Consider the following 15,968-nt stretch of genomic DNA (forward strand, 5'->3'; position numbering starts at 1 on the left):
GTCTAAGCAAGGGACTCTTCAGTGTTCTGACCAATGTCTGTCACGATGGAAATAAATCTTCATGTTAATACACAATTGCCAGAAGGCGGCACTTGTATGAAAACTGTCGCTTTGGGTCCCCAAAAGCAACAGCATTCAAAATAAAACATAAACGGCTTAACGTGTATTCAGGCATCCCAACAAATGCAGCCTGCTTCCATTGTTTGTGTAGCAAAACATGACATTCTCTCTAAAAACTTAACACACACCATTGTTCACGCTAACAATTCCTTTGGACTGGGGTAACAGAGGGTAAAAATAAAAGCAGTAATAAAAAGAAGCCTGGAGATATTAAATTCACTTTAACATCACTCTGCACAACCCAAGTACCTCCAAGCAATACAACATTCTTGCACTGCATCCACAACAGGGATGAATTACCAATTGACATCACATTAAGACCAAAGAAGGATCCACGTACTAAGTAATACATCAGCAAACAGAGACATCTGCCAACTGGAAAACACTTACGCTCGCGAGACCTTCATTTTCTGTCTGGTTTGTCTGCAGTCTGCCAACTGGAAAACACTTACGCTCACGGGACCTTCATTTTCTGTCTGGTTTGTCTGCAGAGATACGCTGAAGTTATCTGGAACTGCAGTGTAACGGAATGTGACTGCAGCACCAGTAAACCTTCCGTATTATTAATAGACACCAGCCAAAAAGGCCTGGTGATTAATTTCAGAAACACGCTAATGGTTAATACAGTTGAATATTTAAAACAAGGTTTTTGTGAGCAACAAGGCCTGAAATTCTAGCTATTCAAGCTCTTCTGCAGCTGACCCGCTAAAAATTTTATTTCGACTCATTTAATTGAATTGGCAGAAATACCTTTGCCTGTCAGATGAAGAGTACGAGCGCACCGCATGCTTCCACTTGTAAATAATTGGGTATTTCTGTGGATCAATCTCTACTGCTTCTATAGCTGCTAAGACATCACTATCCAGCTTCGAGGGCTGCTCCCTAGAATATAAACAGAACTAGATGAAAAGAGAACTATGTATTTGTTCGGGCAATAAAGCATCCCAATTCCAAAACATTTATTTCTGATAACAAGCAAACAAGTTGCCCGTGCTCCTCTATAAACATAGTTTCTCTATGAACTTTTTCCAGCAGGCCCCCACATGAATGACTGTCCAGTATTACACAGTAGTCTCATAAAATAAAAGCTTTGAAAATTTAATCTGAGGACATCCCAAGAGCGTAGTAAACACTTTGTTAATCTTTAAGTCAGGCTCATCGTGATGTCACAGGCCTGTCGGATAAACGGGAAACAGCAAAGTTAACTGAAACTGATTTCGAAACAAAGACGACATCTTCCTTCTGCTTTAGATATGGTATTCAGGTAATTAGCTGCAAGAGAACTGTACGGCTACTGTACAGCATTGAAGCACTTTAAGATGATCATTCAAGGCTGACTGCAACTAGTGTTGCTTAGTATCACATAATCTCAACCTTGCTGTCAGTGATATTATAAAAAGCATCTTGCTTGGTATACATAAGCCAAAGGACAAGCAAGTGTTAAAAAAGACAATTCTTACCCAAGCAGGAATAACTTCTTAGAATTGTCATTTGGGGGCGAAGCCTTCAAAGGAAATTTCTGGGAAGAAAGTTCTTGATGTTGTTGTGCCTCATTAGTCTGAATTCCAGATTCCATGGACAGTCTCTCCTTTTCTGATGGTATTTTGTGTTCTGTCCTTAACTGGGTCTCTCCAGGTCTACCTGTAACACTTGGCTCAGAAGAACTTGCCAGTGAAAGTGCGTAGCCGGTCTTATCCAGACGGTCCTTGGATATTCTCACCTGACTCGTTCCTTCAGCCAGAATTCTCTCATTCTCAGGTTTTTCAGTGATTTTATTTGCTTCTCCTGCACCGTCTTGTTCTTGGAATGACAGGCTTTCAAATTCTGACATTAAATTGGAAACGGGCGATACAAGGCATTCTTCGCTATCATGCAAATGCTTTCTGTCGCTAATTATCCTTTCACTGGACACGGGATTACAAAATCCATTTTTGCTGGAAGAAACCGCCTTTTCATAGTGCCTGGGGTGATCTGATGTTTCTATAATGTTTACTGCATGCTCCATTGACAAGATATCACACTCAGCATCTCCAATAGCATCAATGCTAGGTTCTTTGGACACAATAGGCTGGCTGACATTCCGTGCTGCATTTTGTCTGTTTTTAATTTCTTCTAAGCTCATGTCATCATCATCCTCATCCAAAAATGCTCCAACAGAAATAGAATTGCAGCACTTTTTACTCTTGCCTGTGAACAATTTTAGTAAGAGCAACACATGAAAAGACTTTCAACGGAACGCCAATCAAATAAACTAGGAACAAATACACAGTCTTTATGCCTTATTTATGGAAGCCCTCTCTAATTTTATTTACGCAGCAGCATGAACTAACCTAGCGGAAGCTACAAATGCAAAATGACAACATTACTGCTGTATCTTCTTTTGCAAATAACCATTTATATCCTAGTCATTTGAGAACCGTGTTTCCTACGCTCCTCACTTCAAATCATTAACCAGCAACAAAGGAGAAGAGGGTAGTAGGAAAATGTTACTAGTATAGAATAGCTTAAGTTTTCATCTCTTCCAAAGCACAAAGGCTTACGCCTAGTCCCATGACTATCCTTCAGGGTCTCGTCAGCCCAGGTTTATCCCAGAGCCCCTTCAGATCTATAATCACACAGGAAAGAAAGAGGAAGGAGCACAAAGATTTGGGACTAGCGTGGGCCTTCCATAAACGCATGGCAAGCGGTGGTCTAAGACGGTATAAAAGCTTTCCTGGGTTTTGTTCAGTCTGTCTTTCACCCTCGACTGTAAAGTAGGATTCCTTTGTTTTAAGAAGTGAGTTATTCTGTATCTGGGGATTACAAAATTCTATACTCTTAAGACAAATTCCCAAATGCTGTGAGTAAAAACATACTGAAGATAGGCGTTTTCTTATGGGAATTTCATTTGGGGGCTACAATCAAATAAAGTACTTCGTATGAAAGATAATGAACATCTAATGAGGTCTGTTCTAATTCTCCTACACTCACAGTGGTGTTAGCTACTTTTTCAATACTATAATCGGACCGTTTGGATAACAGATTAATAATAGCAACCACAACAGGTGAATACTACTTCCCCCGGGCACCAAGCTTTCTCTCTCCCCCTTCTCCCTAGGTACAACCTGTTGTTTGTAGCACTTGCCCTTTTCTTACCAGAAGGATGCGGAGTTTTATATCTATTGCATGTTTCATTTTCCCCTGTTTCTTGCTGAGCCTTTTCGCTCATTTCCCGATGACTCAGGTACTCTTCTAATTTTCGCAACCCCTCCTGGGAAGACAGATCAACAAAACAGCCCAGAAATTCCCAGTATTCAACCCACGGGAACCCCAGTTCATGAGCTAACTCCCTGCAATAAATAAAATAAAACGAATCATTTGTGAAGACATAAATATTAGTTTGACAATAACTTTTCTGAAAACATTTTATCAGCTATTAATAGGAGTATAAACGTGCAACTAGGCAACACAATTCCGCAACGATCAACAGTCTGCAAAAGCGATACACGCATCCTTAGCAAACATAGTATAATCTAATTTTTTCTAGAACATTTTTCAAATTTAATCTACTATTCTTCAAGTTAGCACCATAAAGATTGCTATTTCTAAGCTGACTGTATCTAGACATCAGATAGAGATGAATCCCCACTGATGTAAGCATAATTCGAATGATACTCAACAGCTTTTTCTATTTGGGAATGGGGGAAGGTAGGAGGAAGTGAGGGGTTCTTTTAAAGAAAGAAATCTAATCAGCTTTTAACAAAGTATGCTTCTTCCATATATTGCTGATACAAGGTATTTTAACAGCAAGGACACATACCACAACACACAGCTTTTATAAAGCAGAACATTTATAATACAAATTTCATTCTGGTACCTTTTAACAATCCCTCAATTTTACAGAAAAAGTAGGCTATGGATAATTTTACATCTTCTGACAAATCAGGCAAGTAAATGTTTGAGAAAAGCATTCTATACATACCATCAATCATAGTTAAAATATCTTTTTCTTTATTTCCAAAGCTAAGACAGCTAGCTCTCATATTTTTAGCTTTTTTTTTTTTTTTTAAACACAAAAATACTGTAAAAATCCAACTACAATATACTTCATAAATATTTCTGCCAGTAACTTTTGCCCTAAGGCGTTGTTCCGTAAGTAATAACCGAACTCTCGGCACAAGTCTTTTGCTTTTAATTCCTCTGTCTATTGCCAATTTTTTATACTGATACTCTTTTTAGATACCTTCCAACTCTTTCAACACCTCTCTCCAGATCAGATTTCCTGACATTGTGAAAGAAGCCAGCTCTCTCTCGAGGTGGAGTCTTCCAAAGCCTGCGAAATTCTTCGGCCTTTAAAAAACAGAAATAATTAAAAAAACCTACCCCCCACAATATGAAGCTAACTCAGTGCTGGCTAAATGTCTACCTATAGGTCTAGAAGACATTTAGCTGTTTGTTGTCTACATGTAAACAACTCAAGTCTGGCACAAGTATTGCTCAACTCTAGCTATGTAGAATCTCATATTGGATCTAAAGTTACTCCTCCCAGTACTACTGGTTACTTTGATCTCATGACTGCTTATTAAAAGAGTAAGGACCATAATGTATAACCACCTTAAAGTAAACTGTACAGATACTAAGTCTGCCTGGTTTTAATTTGCGTGCAGCAACAAACAGGTATGTGTTACAATCTTCCCATGCCATTATAATTTCATTGAATGATAAATGCTCTCTTGGTCACTGGTTTCTAGGATGCAAAGGTGGTATTTTTATATGTATATATTTAATTCCACAGACTTGCTACAATTATTAGAATGTATTCTTGCTGTTTATTTTGAAGTTTGAATTTGAACTGCTAAAGGGAATAAACTAATGGATTTTTGTAAAATCCCAAACTTTATGCCTTTACATGACAAAAATCAGCAACAATGACTAAGAATCACATTCAGACATTAAAAGTATCTGTCAGTAATCAAAATAATGCGTTGTTTACACTCTAGGTAAAATTTTTCACAGTACAAAATATATTTACGTTTCTGTCAAGCAAACAGAAGACTGACCAGTGAGCCTATTTAGAAGAAAAAGCATTTTGGTGAAACTCAGTCCTGGAAGAATTCAAGCATTAGATGACAGAAAGTCCTCAATTGTATTTATTTACTGTTTCTAGAGCCGTCATGCTTCCAGCATGTTCGTATTAAACCGATGAGTCAAAGAAATGCCTATAAATTTATAATATATTTAACTGGTATCCAAGTATACCTCCTGAAAACTAAAGACTTTGCTTTTCTACTATACGATCAATACTTTTCCAAAACTATCCCAACACGTACTACTTGGTCGTCAGTTTTTCTGTTTAGAAAAAAACATTTCCATTTAGAAAAAATAATGTTAATTCGACAAACAGAGGTGATAAATTGCTTCTAACATCCAGTGTCCATTTCTAGAAATGAGATAAAGATATAGTTAAGATTTTTTTAAACCGATTCATAGCCACATGGAAAGGCTTTGTTTCAGATTAGAAAGTTAGAGCAATTATCTGTAAGACAATGAAAGGTTTGTCTCAAAGAGTGCTCTTTGAATAGATTCCAACAGGAAAAAGAAAAGAACAACTTTCTTTTGACTGAACTTCCATTCTTCTTATTTACACCACACGTTTCTATGTTTTCAGCAATAAAAAACATTTAAAAGTTTCTGTGCTTCTCCTTCTCTACAGAGGAAGATCCATCTCTTCAAGAAAGAGAGAGCCACAATCTGTAACAGGAGCAAGCTACACCACACAATGACCCATGGGTGGATCTTCTAATGGATCTTTATTAAAAAAAAGGAAAAATAGGCATCAGAGTCTCATGAAATTCTCTCCTTACCTTTGAGGGGCTCATGGGGCCTGCGAAAGCTCTTATCGACAATACTGGATCTTTGGGGCTGCCAGTGTATTTAGATAAAGTTCTTTGGGGGCTATCGTCTGTCTGATCGGGTGACCATGGTGCACCAATTACAGGAGCTGAGGAATTGTCTTCTGCTCTCAAGAGTGGTACATAATATCGACCTAAAATAAAGAATACAAAGCTTTCTTAAGAGGTTTATGTTACATTATCCTGCTGCTTCTTCCTAGAATATCAATATGCCCGCATACTTCACCATCTGACTTTATTTCATCAGTAAAACTACTCGTAATTCAAACTCTCTGTTTCAATATTTACCACCTGCTTACAGGTTGTATTTTAGTACAGGCTCCCTTCTCTCTCAAATACAAAAATACCTGCATTGATACATATATCCCTTCCCTAAGGATCTTCAACAAATTTCAAAACCTCCTTTTGCAAATGCCTAAACCCACATGTGACAAAACAATGAAAAGTTCTGTGTTAAAGAAATTAACACGACTCCCCAGCGTGACAAATAAATCTCTCGCTCCGTAAAAGTCTTTTGTTTGCTTTTAGATTAAACTTTCTGCTTCAGGCTCGCTGAATAAAATAAGGACCATGCCTAGGTTACAGAGCTGTGAGGATAACCTTGTGATCCGTACAGTAAGAGTTCTGACCACGTAATTTAAAAGACAAAAAGTTTTCTGTTCCTCGTCAGTTTTAGAGTTTCTCTTTGGTTTTCACAGCACTGTACAGTAGCATCATTTATGAACAGGAATGCTACAGAAAGCAAACAGAACAGAAGACAGCAAAGAGCCAAAATACGTGCCTGATATAGCACAAAACTCTGAATACAGACCTTTCAAGTACTCTCTCAGTTTTTCTTTCAATTCTGCAGATTTATTCTTGCTTCTTTCACAAACTACCTGTTAACGTAATTTTAGTTGTTTGTTAGTAAAGCGTAAGACATCAACCTCAAATCAATTGCAACATGTGTTCTTTTTGAAGAGTCACATTATTGGCCTCTCCCCATCTCATCCAGTACTTTTGATTCGTAGTAGAACCAACCACTAAAATACATCCATATCTATAAAATGGATACTGTAAAGAAAAGGTAGCGAATCACAAAATCTAGAACTTTTCCCCAGATACAATCAACATAAAATATTTTTAATGTTATCAAAGATTTACACTCTAATCGTGACACTAGTATCTTACTACAAGCCTTCTGTCTACAGTAGTTAGTACATGCTTGAACTTGAAAAATATTGATTAAGCATAACGTTTTTCGTTTTGTTTGTGGGCATGGATAGACTTACTTCTGCTGGAGTTTGATCATATTTGTTTCTCGGATTTTTTACAATAGCTGGGTGTGAGGTAAGCACATTAACAACGTCCAAATTCCCAAACTTGCAGGCAAAATGCAATGGAGTATCAAATCCCTGCAGTGGGAAAAAGGGAAAATTCACATGCATTTGGAAACATGATAAAGTCAATCCCACGTATTTTATTTTGAGACTGGGAAAAGTAAACAAATATCATGACTAATTATCAGGGCTCTTAGTAGATCTTTTCCCACCATACTGTAGAATAATGATTATTAAAACGCACTAAACTCATGAATAGGTCATTTTGCTAGAAGTGTCCCGTTCTATTCTCTTTCCTTCTCCTTTTCACATCCTTAACACCTTCCAGTTGTTTCCATAATAGTAAGAAACTGGCAATCATTAAAATCTTACCATTTTATCTGGTGTATTAAGGTAAAGGTCAACAATATATTGGATGCGATTCTTCAACATTGTATCATTATCATCTGGATACATAAGCCGCATAAATTCAGGATTTTCCAAAGTGTCCAGTAATAACTGGCAGATACCAGGTTGATTCTCCTTGGCAGCAACATGCATGACATTGTACCTACACCCTTCCTGAAAAAAAAAGACAAACGTTAGAATGAAATCTAAACAGCTTTCTTACGCCCATATGCTTAACTGATTTAACTGTGAAAATACAAAGGTTCCCACACTGAGTCTTATATTTAGATTTTTTTTCTTAATATTTTATTAGGAAAAGATGTTTACAAAACAGCACACAAACATTCAGAACTGCAGTAAATTATATGATATTGGAAAGACTTAGACATTTTTATACCCACATTATTCTTACAATTAACAAAATTATTCTTATACTCACCTATAGTCTTTTTTTACATCTAGGGCAAAAATGTGCAAAGAAGGTATATTAAGATATCACGTAATAAAAGGAGATAGGATGTTCAGTGTATAAAAAGAGCAGGAAAATGGGTGTGTATATAGATAAAATTCAGTTTGCTGTAATATATTACATACAAAATTTCAACGACTTCACAAAGCTGGTCTGATAGAAGTCATTTGTTAAGTAAGACTGTCAGCGTCTGCTAAACGGTACCTTATACATGGATTTTAGATGCAGAGCACATTTTGCGATTTAGCGGTGGTGCCTAGGTAAGCAGTGCTGTAGGAACACCTAACTACAGCCTAGGCACTACCCCACTCCTTAAAATCATTCTATTTAAAAAAGATTGGGGTTATTTGGAGGAGATCAATACTATATGAAGACAAGACTATTCTTTCACTACTGGATAAAACTATTCTTCCCCTAAAGAACTGCATACTCAGTGTCTTCAGCTCTTCTGGAGCAAAGCGAACTCTCAGTTATGATGCGTAACTTACGCAAACAAGGTATCTTGAAGGAAGAGTAGGAAACAACGTTCCTTCCAGTTCTGCTTATCAGGCCTCAAAGCTAAATCACTAAACCAGAACTTGGATTTTTTTGTTTCCTTTTTTTCACCTGTACAACTGTTGGATTGTCTCCAGACCCAATCAGATAGCGAGGGTTACTCCAAATAAGTTCTGAAAATGTTGCTATATCTCCTTTCTCGACAGCTTTCCGAAGCTTAGCAGTAAGATCTTGAGTCCGTGGACTTTTATAACTGTTGGCTCTCTCCTTATTAGCAGTTTCGTTCTCAGGGGAGCATAAGCCATCTATCAAAACAAAAGTAACATGTTGCTAGATACATTCTTTTCAGTGATCGCTATTTTCATACCCAGACTGTGAAAACAAGCTTTTAATCTACGATACGTATTAACTTTGCATCTTAAATGTACAGGAATAAAAAAATTGAGGTCAATGACAAGCCATTTAAAAATACTGGTAGTTAGTAATAGGGAGGGAGGAGAATATGACTTAATCATCTTGTAAAACTGTTTCAGACTTTAATAGGGACTGGTAAATTTTGTAATTACCAATCTGCTTCCATCCAAACTTAAAAGCAAAATTCAACAAGAAATAAGAATTTTCTGAGTATTAAAACTGCTTTTGCAGTTCCATGACTACTGAGTCCCTTTAATCTAGCAATTGGGAACACTGTGAAATATGATCAGTGTTTACCATTTTATTTCTGAACTTAGGAACTTACTTAACAATTAAGTACAGTTTTAATATACTGTGCAATTTTATCAGCGTCTTACTAAACCTGAAAATCCTGAAGTCCATGAGTAAAATCAAATCCTACCAAATATAAGCATAGACTACTAAGCAACCTATCTATGCAGGCCATTACCAACAACTCAGCTTTAGAAGAATAGCAACATTTTTTAGTGTAAAATTTATGCGAACCACAACGACAATTGCTTTTAAAAGTAACCAGTTTATCATAACATAGACCATAGAAACCATACATTGAAGGCCAAACCTTATGCTTTAGAACACACAAAGCAGTCTTTCCATAGATTCCTGGGGCTCTAATTTACTTCTGTGGTAGTTCTTTACAAAAGAAATGGCAGGATTCCAACATACTCTACTTCTTTTTTTATTTCTGTACATAAACTTTGGTGCTCCTTTCTTGGAAAAGCATCAATTAACTTTAAGGATGACTTCTCCAGCGACAGTATCATTTTATACAGAAGTAAAACCAGATTTGAATTAAAAAATTAAAATAGGCTTTTTATTGCCTGTTTCTAATTTATTTCACAGAAAAAATGTAATTAAATACTGGTTGTCATATCTATTTATACAGTAATTTTATCTGGTGATTAAGCTCTGGAGCTGTGATCTAACATTTGCTTACAGCTTATCCTAAACACCACCACTCTAAAGGGACTTCAATTTATTAAGATGCTTCACCCTTTGAATTTTTTTCTGTTACTAGAGTATTACGAAGTTGTTGCTTCTTCTCTTATAAAAAAATTAACAGACTGTGTATTGCATCTACTGTACACAGATGAACACCTTCACTTACCTCTGTTAAATGATCCCATTTTCACTGGAGACAAACATAAAGAGGACTTGCTTGGAGATGGGAAATAATCACAGATTCCTTTAGCAAATTTCTCAGCATCCTCTCTGTTTGAAAAAGCTTTAAAACGGGAACCCTTAATCATCTTAACAGCTTGGAGAGCTTCCTTTTTATCTTCATAAACATGTATTCTCTCTGCAACAAAGTATAATCAAAGTAAAATTATTTCAATAATCTCAGATTTGTTCCTAGAAACAGATTACAAAATTCTCCAACTATCCTTCCAGCTTTGGTCTCCAACTGTTTCTCTACCAAACATGGCACAAGAATCAAAAGTCCTTTTGAATTTTCTCTCTTGGAAGCTGAGTAGAAGAATTTTACACACTCCAGCTAACATCAGGTGATACGCGTACAGTGTTGGCCTGTACAGTATATTCGTATCAATCGATATCTGAACATCTTTTTTAATAGATGGGAGCTTCAACAAGCAGGTATTTCACATCCAGATTGAAAAGCAAACTCAGAGCTTATTCACCCTGCATTACGTTCCATGTTCTCTTGTTCAGAAAGATCAACTATGTAAGTGATCCACTGTCACAACTTTAAGACCTCTACATAGAACCTTAGCTATTAATCAAATCCTTCTCCTTCCTCTCCTTTTGCTTTAACGTTAATTCATTCAAATTAAGATACATGAATATCCTTTATACGAGAAAGAATACTTACTACTGTCTCAGAGCAAATGGTCGTTTATGCACTACTGTAATCCTGCCACTAGGTAATTTAATAATTCCTTACTGCAGTATTCATCAGTAAAATGTGAAGAATGACTGATGCTTCTAGATACCATTTGGCATTAAGGCAGAAAAGAAAATATGAAATCTGTTAGAAGAGATCATTTAACCTTGAACTGATGACAGTATAAATAGTTTCTTGACTGTTTATTTGTAGGATTACTTCTTATTCTTGAGGGGGATTACAGGCACAGGATGGATATGACAGTAGCAGTAGGAAATAATTTTCTTCATCTGAGCTACGTCAAGTAGAGGATCCCCATGTGTATCAACTATTATGGCAGAACACCTGGAATGACTTAGAACTGTTTCTATGCCTCAGAAGATCCAATAAATATTACTTACAGAAAAAAACACTTCAAGCAATGCTTAAAATACTAATACAGTGGTGTTCATATCACCTGCTATATAGAAAAAGGTCTATTTAGACATGATTGTAAAACGCTTATTATTGGAAATAAAGGACATCAATATTTACCATTCCTTGCCAATACGTCATCGTAAACTGGACAAACACCATAGAACAGTGGAGGGTCTCTGGACAGCGTCTGAGTACTCATTTGTGAATCACCACATCCTGCTCCACAGAGTGGAGCTGAACAGTTCATGTGCATCACGGCATCTTCTTCTGGAGGGTTCAGACCTACGCAGTACCCAAAGTCTACCTCTTCCGAAACACTTCCATGACTGTTGTGATTCACTGCTGTAGTTTTCAAAGCCTTTTGTGCTCCTGCCTGGCTGCTATCAGACAGGATGTTTCCAGCAGCCTCCTCTGAGAGAGCAGATCCTTTTTCCTCCAACGCTCCTTGCTGCTCCAACAATGCCTGAGCCAATTTTTTTTCAAAAATAAACCTAGTAGTCGAGGTAATAGGCCCACATTTCAGTCCTGCTCTTACAATTTCTTCTCTAAGCTCATCAGGGGTGAGCTGCTTCAATCGGGATAATATGGCATCCATTGTTATTTTACCTACAGGAAAGGCGAAAGAGAGAGGAGAGAAACTGTAAAGAACACCACCTTTTTTCTACTGTTTAAATGCTGTATTAAAACCAAGGAAAAAAGTGTCTCATAACAATTTATCTGATTCTAAAGAAATTATTGCAGTTGCAGAGAAGACAAAGTATTTTTCAACTCAACACAGTAAAAACATTTTTAAGCTACCGGACTCATACCGAGAGTTTATTTCCTTTCCTCTCACAACTACTTGAAAGAGTATTTACAGCTTACATTTTATTCTTGTTTGTCCTTTTCTTTTGGAGTGAAAATTCAATCCAGAATATTTATGCATGAAAATTTATGACAGGCTGAGAAATATTTGATTCCTGCCAAGAACGGTACAATCTGTATGTAATGGAATACAAGAACGTGATGACTAGTTAGCTCCAGTAAGAGATTCTGGTTAGGCAGCACCTACAGCTAAAAGCACAGCACTATTTCTATTATTTCTGTAAGAATTTCTAGCTGACGGAAGTATAAGGCATAAGTATGATGCAGCAACCAGGGAGCCTCTCTCTGGCCACGACGCAAGGCTGGAACTATTTACACAACACGTTGTTTCCCAGCCCCCGTTTTTGAGAGCAAAGAGCCAGAAGACCAGAACAGCTGATCTTTTCAGATTTCCCCCTCCAACAAACAGCGGGAGCTGGAAGAATTTCTCCATTTCCAAAGGAAAAATCCTTCTCTCTGGTATGATAATAGAAGTCCCCGAGCTCACTTCCGTCCATGTAATCCACACACTTACAGATCCACCCTCTTCTGCATGGTCAGCGAGAAGATACTGGAAACAACATGATGCCAATACAAATTTCTTGCTGTGAAAAACACAACTGAAAAATACAGGATTTGGGCAGCTCAAGAAGGTAAGAAACTTTAAAATTATTTAATCAGATACTGCATCCATGTATCTCCACAAAGGCTGTGACTTTTTCCTGCTGTACACTAGTTAGAAAGGACAGCTTTAGGATAGAAATGATCAGGCTGTCGTATTCCTTCAGTTTGCTTTCACTCCCTCCTTAAATTGACCCTTCCTTCACCACCTAGCCATTTTACGGTTATACTGATTTGCATAGGTGTGTACAGCTTTACTAATACCAATTCAAGCACATTATTGCTAAGCAAAAGGAAAAAGTAGTAAAAAAGTTATTTGAAAGGTTGTATTTGCATACCACGACTAGAATCAGAAACTCAGCTAGGACTATTCCTCTTTATTTAAAACAAAGGTTTTTATGGTGGGGGTTTTTGCCTCCTCTGTAGGATGTGCTACTTTCTGTTGTTTAAACATTAGGTTTAGGTTAAATCTCCTCAAAAGAGCATTTGTGGACGCACGTGGCAGTATGAGAAATATCCACCATTTATGAGTTCTCCTGCTTTATGAACAGGGTGCACAAGCATTCCTTAATATGAGTCAGAGCATCCACTCTGATGGGCAAGAACCTTTGTCTGGAAAACTAATGTGAGACTTGAACGGCTGCACCCTAACACAGCAGGGATGCAGGGCTCTAAATACTGGATCCTAAGAAGTTAATTATTCATTTTGTCAGTGTACAAACTCAGAAGTAATTCCAAAATTGCATCTTCATCATAGACTTTCAGTATAGTCAAACTCCCTTGTTTTTCCACGTGTATTGCCAATAGCAGTATCACAAAATACACCAACAAGATAGACATGACAATTTTGCTTTTTAAATTAAGGATTAAGCTGGTAAAGAACCAAACTTTTCATATATTAAAAAACCCCAAACGCACACAGCTGTTTTCATAACTTTCAGCAATAGTCAACATAGCCAAGCGAAATTTTCACTGGAATCTGACTTCACAACTATTACATTTCTAATAATAGGAAATACTATGGGAAAAGATGTTAATGCCAAACCTCAAGTAGGTTTTCAAATATTATTATAACTTTACAGTTACGTGAGTTTGAGGGTTGTTTTCTTTGAGGGTCATTTCCTTTTACAGTTTTCTTTTTTTTCGAATGTCTGATTTTAAACATCTTGTGGTTAGAGAACATACCTCAGTCCCAGAATATTTCATGAATATTACTAGAATCTCACTGAAACTACGGGAAATGACAGTATTTCAGCTTAAAAAAAAAAATCCAAACTGTGGCAAAGCCACAGCAGCTCAGATGCTGCTGAGCTACCTCCCCAAAGTATTCTAGTTCCCTGATGATTCCTAAACCTCCGAGCAACCTCATTGTTATGATTATCTGACTCGCCCACAAGACTGCAAAGACAGATGTGAAAGATCTTCTCACTTATTTTTGATTCTTAATCACCTATTACTTTTTTAATAAATTTGATGCCGTTATGTTTTATTCATAGGGATAAAATGTGGCCCTGAGGTCAATTATAAGAATATCAAAACTTGCTATTCTAAGGATTTTCTTTTCGAGACTGTGTAACTGAAAAAACACAATCAAGATGAAAACTGAGAGGCGTGAAAGTTTATTGCAGAAGCAACTTTTTTAAAAGAGTCAACATAATATAATGCCTTAAAGAATTAACTCAGGAAATGCTCCTTTTTTTAGGGTTCGGAACCAGCACAATCATTCTGCAGAAGAGCAGACCCTTACGTATGTATAATTCATGTACGCGGAGTATGCAGACACACGCGAAAATCTTTCTTCTTGGCTTGTGGTTAAGTAAAAAATGTTAGGAAGGAGTGATTTCTGTGGTATCTCACGTTTTGATAGAACTTGGCTCCTAAAATTTTCTTCCTCAACTATGTAAGAAAAAGTATTTATTTCATGCGTCCATTAAAACTCACGCACAACTAAATCAGAGAGTGAAATGACAAACAGACCAACAGTGAAGAAATCATTCTTTGGTTTAAGATCGACTGTTAGCACAAAGAGTTTTCTACAGTAAGCTTGCTGTGGCAACAGGAAAAACATTGTTGGAATGACAACATAGAACTTTCATGAATTATGTTTGTAATCGGACATTAAGCTTTCAGCTAACATGGATAAGCATTTATTCAGTTTTAACCCCACCACCTATTTTGATCTGTCCAAAACAAAAGGTGCAACTCGCAAACCTGAGAAACAGCAACTGCCCATTTTAAGATAATCCTTCAATCATTTGCTACAAGCAGGTGCAAACAGTGATTATTTGAACCTTAAAATGCATTTCATGTCATTTCAAATGATCCAGAGTACAGCCAGCACTGATGTAGCTACCTTTTCTAGTTTAGCAAGTTACCTTTAGTGGCTTTACAAATATGAATAACTGCTTTAACAACAAATGCACGTTCGAGGCTTCTTCCAAACCAACCAAAATCTGGAAGAATGAGTAAGAGATGTATTTTCCCTTGTCTTACTGCATCAGTATGAAACAGCAGAATCTCTTTCAAAAAAAAATTAAGACTAGTACCAACACAGAATGAATGAATGAATGACTTTTGAGGATGGCAATATTGCTTTATTCCACTACTCATTAAATCCTTCAGTAAATGAGCAATATAAGAAAACAGACTTTTTTTTTTTTTGGAGGCAGGAATTAAATGAGTCATATCCTGTCTTTGGCTATATTTTGACTGCTGAGATTTGCACATGGCAGAATAACCGTGGCTATTCAATCAGGTATTTCGTTTATACTGCCTGTTGCCAAATTAGCTAACAGTTATGAACTACGTGGCAGAAAGAGAACTGCAAAACAAACTTGGAATAAGCTACGGGAAAGCCAGGATTAAAAGAAGTGGAGGAAGGAGTAAGACGACTTCTCAGGAACGAGAAACGGGCATGTATTTCTAGAGCCAGTAAGGGAAAGCAGGCTCGGCGTGGGGGGGCATTTAGCGAGCAAGAGCAGGGACGCGTGAGAAGGGTGGAGCAGGCAGCAGCCGACCCTGCCGCCCTACGCAGGGCAGAGGCGTGCGACGGGAACGGAGGGCAGCGCCGGGGACCGCCCGTGACAAAGAGGGAACGGGGTGGCAGGGCC

The 15,968-nt window shown here is 37.3% G+C and overlaps 1 protein-coding gene across 1 annotated transcript in view; it reads right to left on the reverse strand.

Annotated features, from left to right (window-relative positions):
• The window catches only part of ANKLE2 (ankyrin repeat and LEM domain containing 2), a 13,972-nt gene extending 1,983 nt beyond the window's left edge, over nt 1–11,989 (reverse strand). Inside the window, exons 1-11 of the mRNA XM_009576816.1 lie at nt 11,512–11,989; nt 10,243–10,434; nt 8,793–8,986; nt 7,703–7,891; nt 7,283–7,405; nt 6,823–6,889; nt 5,964–6,145; nt 4,343–4,449; nt 3,256–3,449; nt 1,581–2,307; nt 871–1,002 (exon numbers count right to left, since the gene is read on the reverse strand). Of these exons, the coding sequence (XP_009575111.1) occupies nt 871–1,002; nt 1,581–2,307; nt 3,256–3,449; nt 4,343–4,449; nt 5,964–6,145; nt 6,823–6,889; nt 7,283–7,405; nt 7,703–7,891; nt 8,793–8,986; nt 10,243–10,434; nt 11,512–11,989 (2,585 nt within the window). The remainder of the gene's footprint in view (nt 1–870; nt 1,003–1,580; nt 2,308–3,255; nt 3,450–4,342; nt 4,450–5,963; nt 6,146–6,822; nt 6,890–7,282; nt 7,406–7,702; nt 7,892–8,792; nt 8,987–10,242; nt 10,435–11,511) is intronic.
• Between the last annotated feature and the right edge of the window lie 3,979 nt (nt 11,990–15,968).

The sequence above is a fragment of the Fulmarus glacialis genome, unplaced genomic scaffold, assembly GCF_000690835.1.
Source record: "Fulmarus glacialis isolate BGI_N327 unplaced genomic scaffold, ASM69083v1 scaffold36214, whole genome shotgun sequence".
NCBI classification, from domain to species: Eukaryota; Metazoa; Chordata; class Aves; order Procellariiformes; family Procellariidae; genus Fulmarus; species Fulmarus glacialis.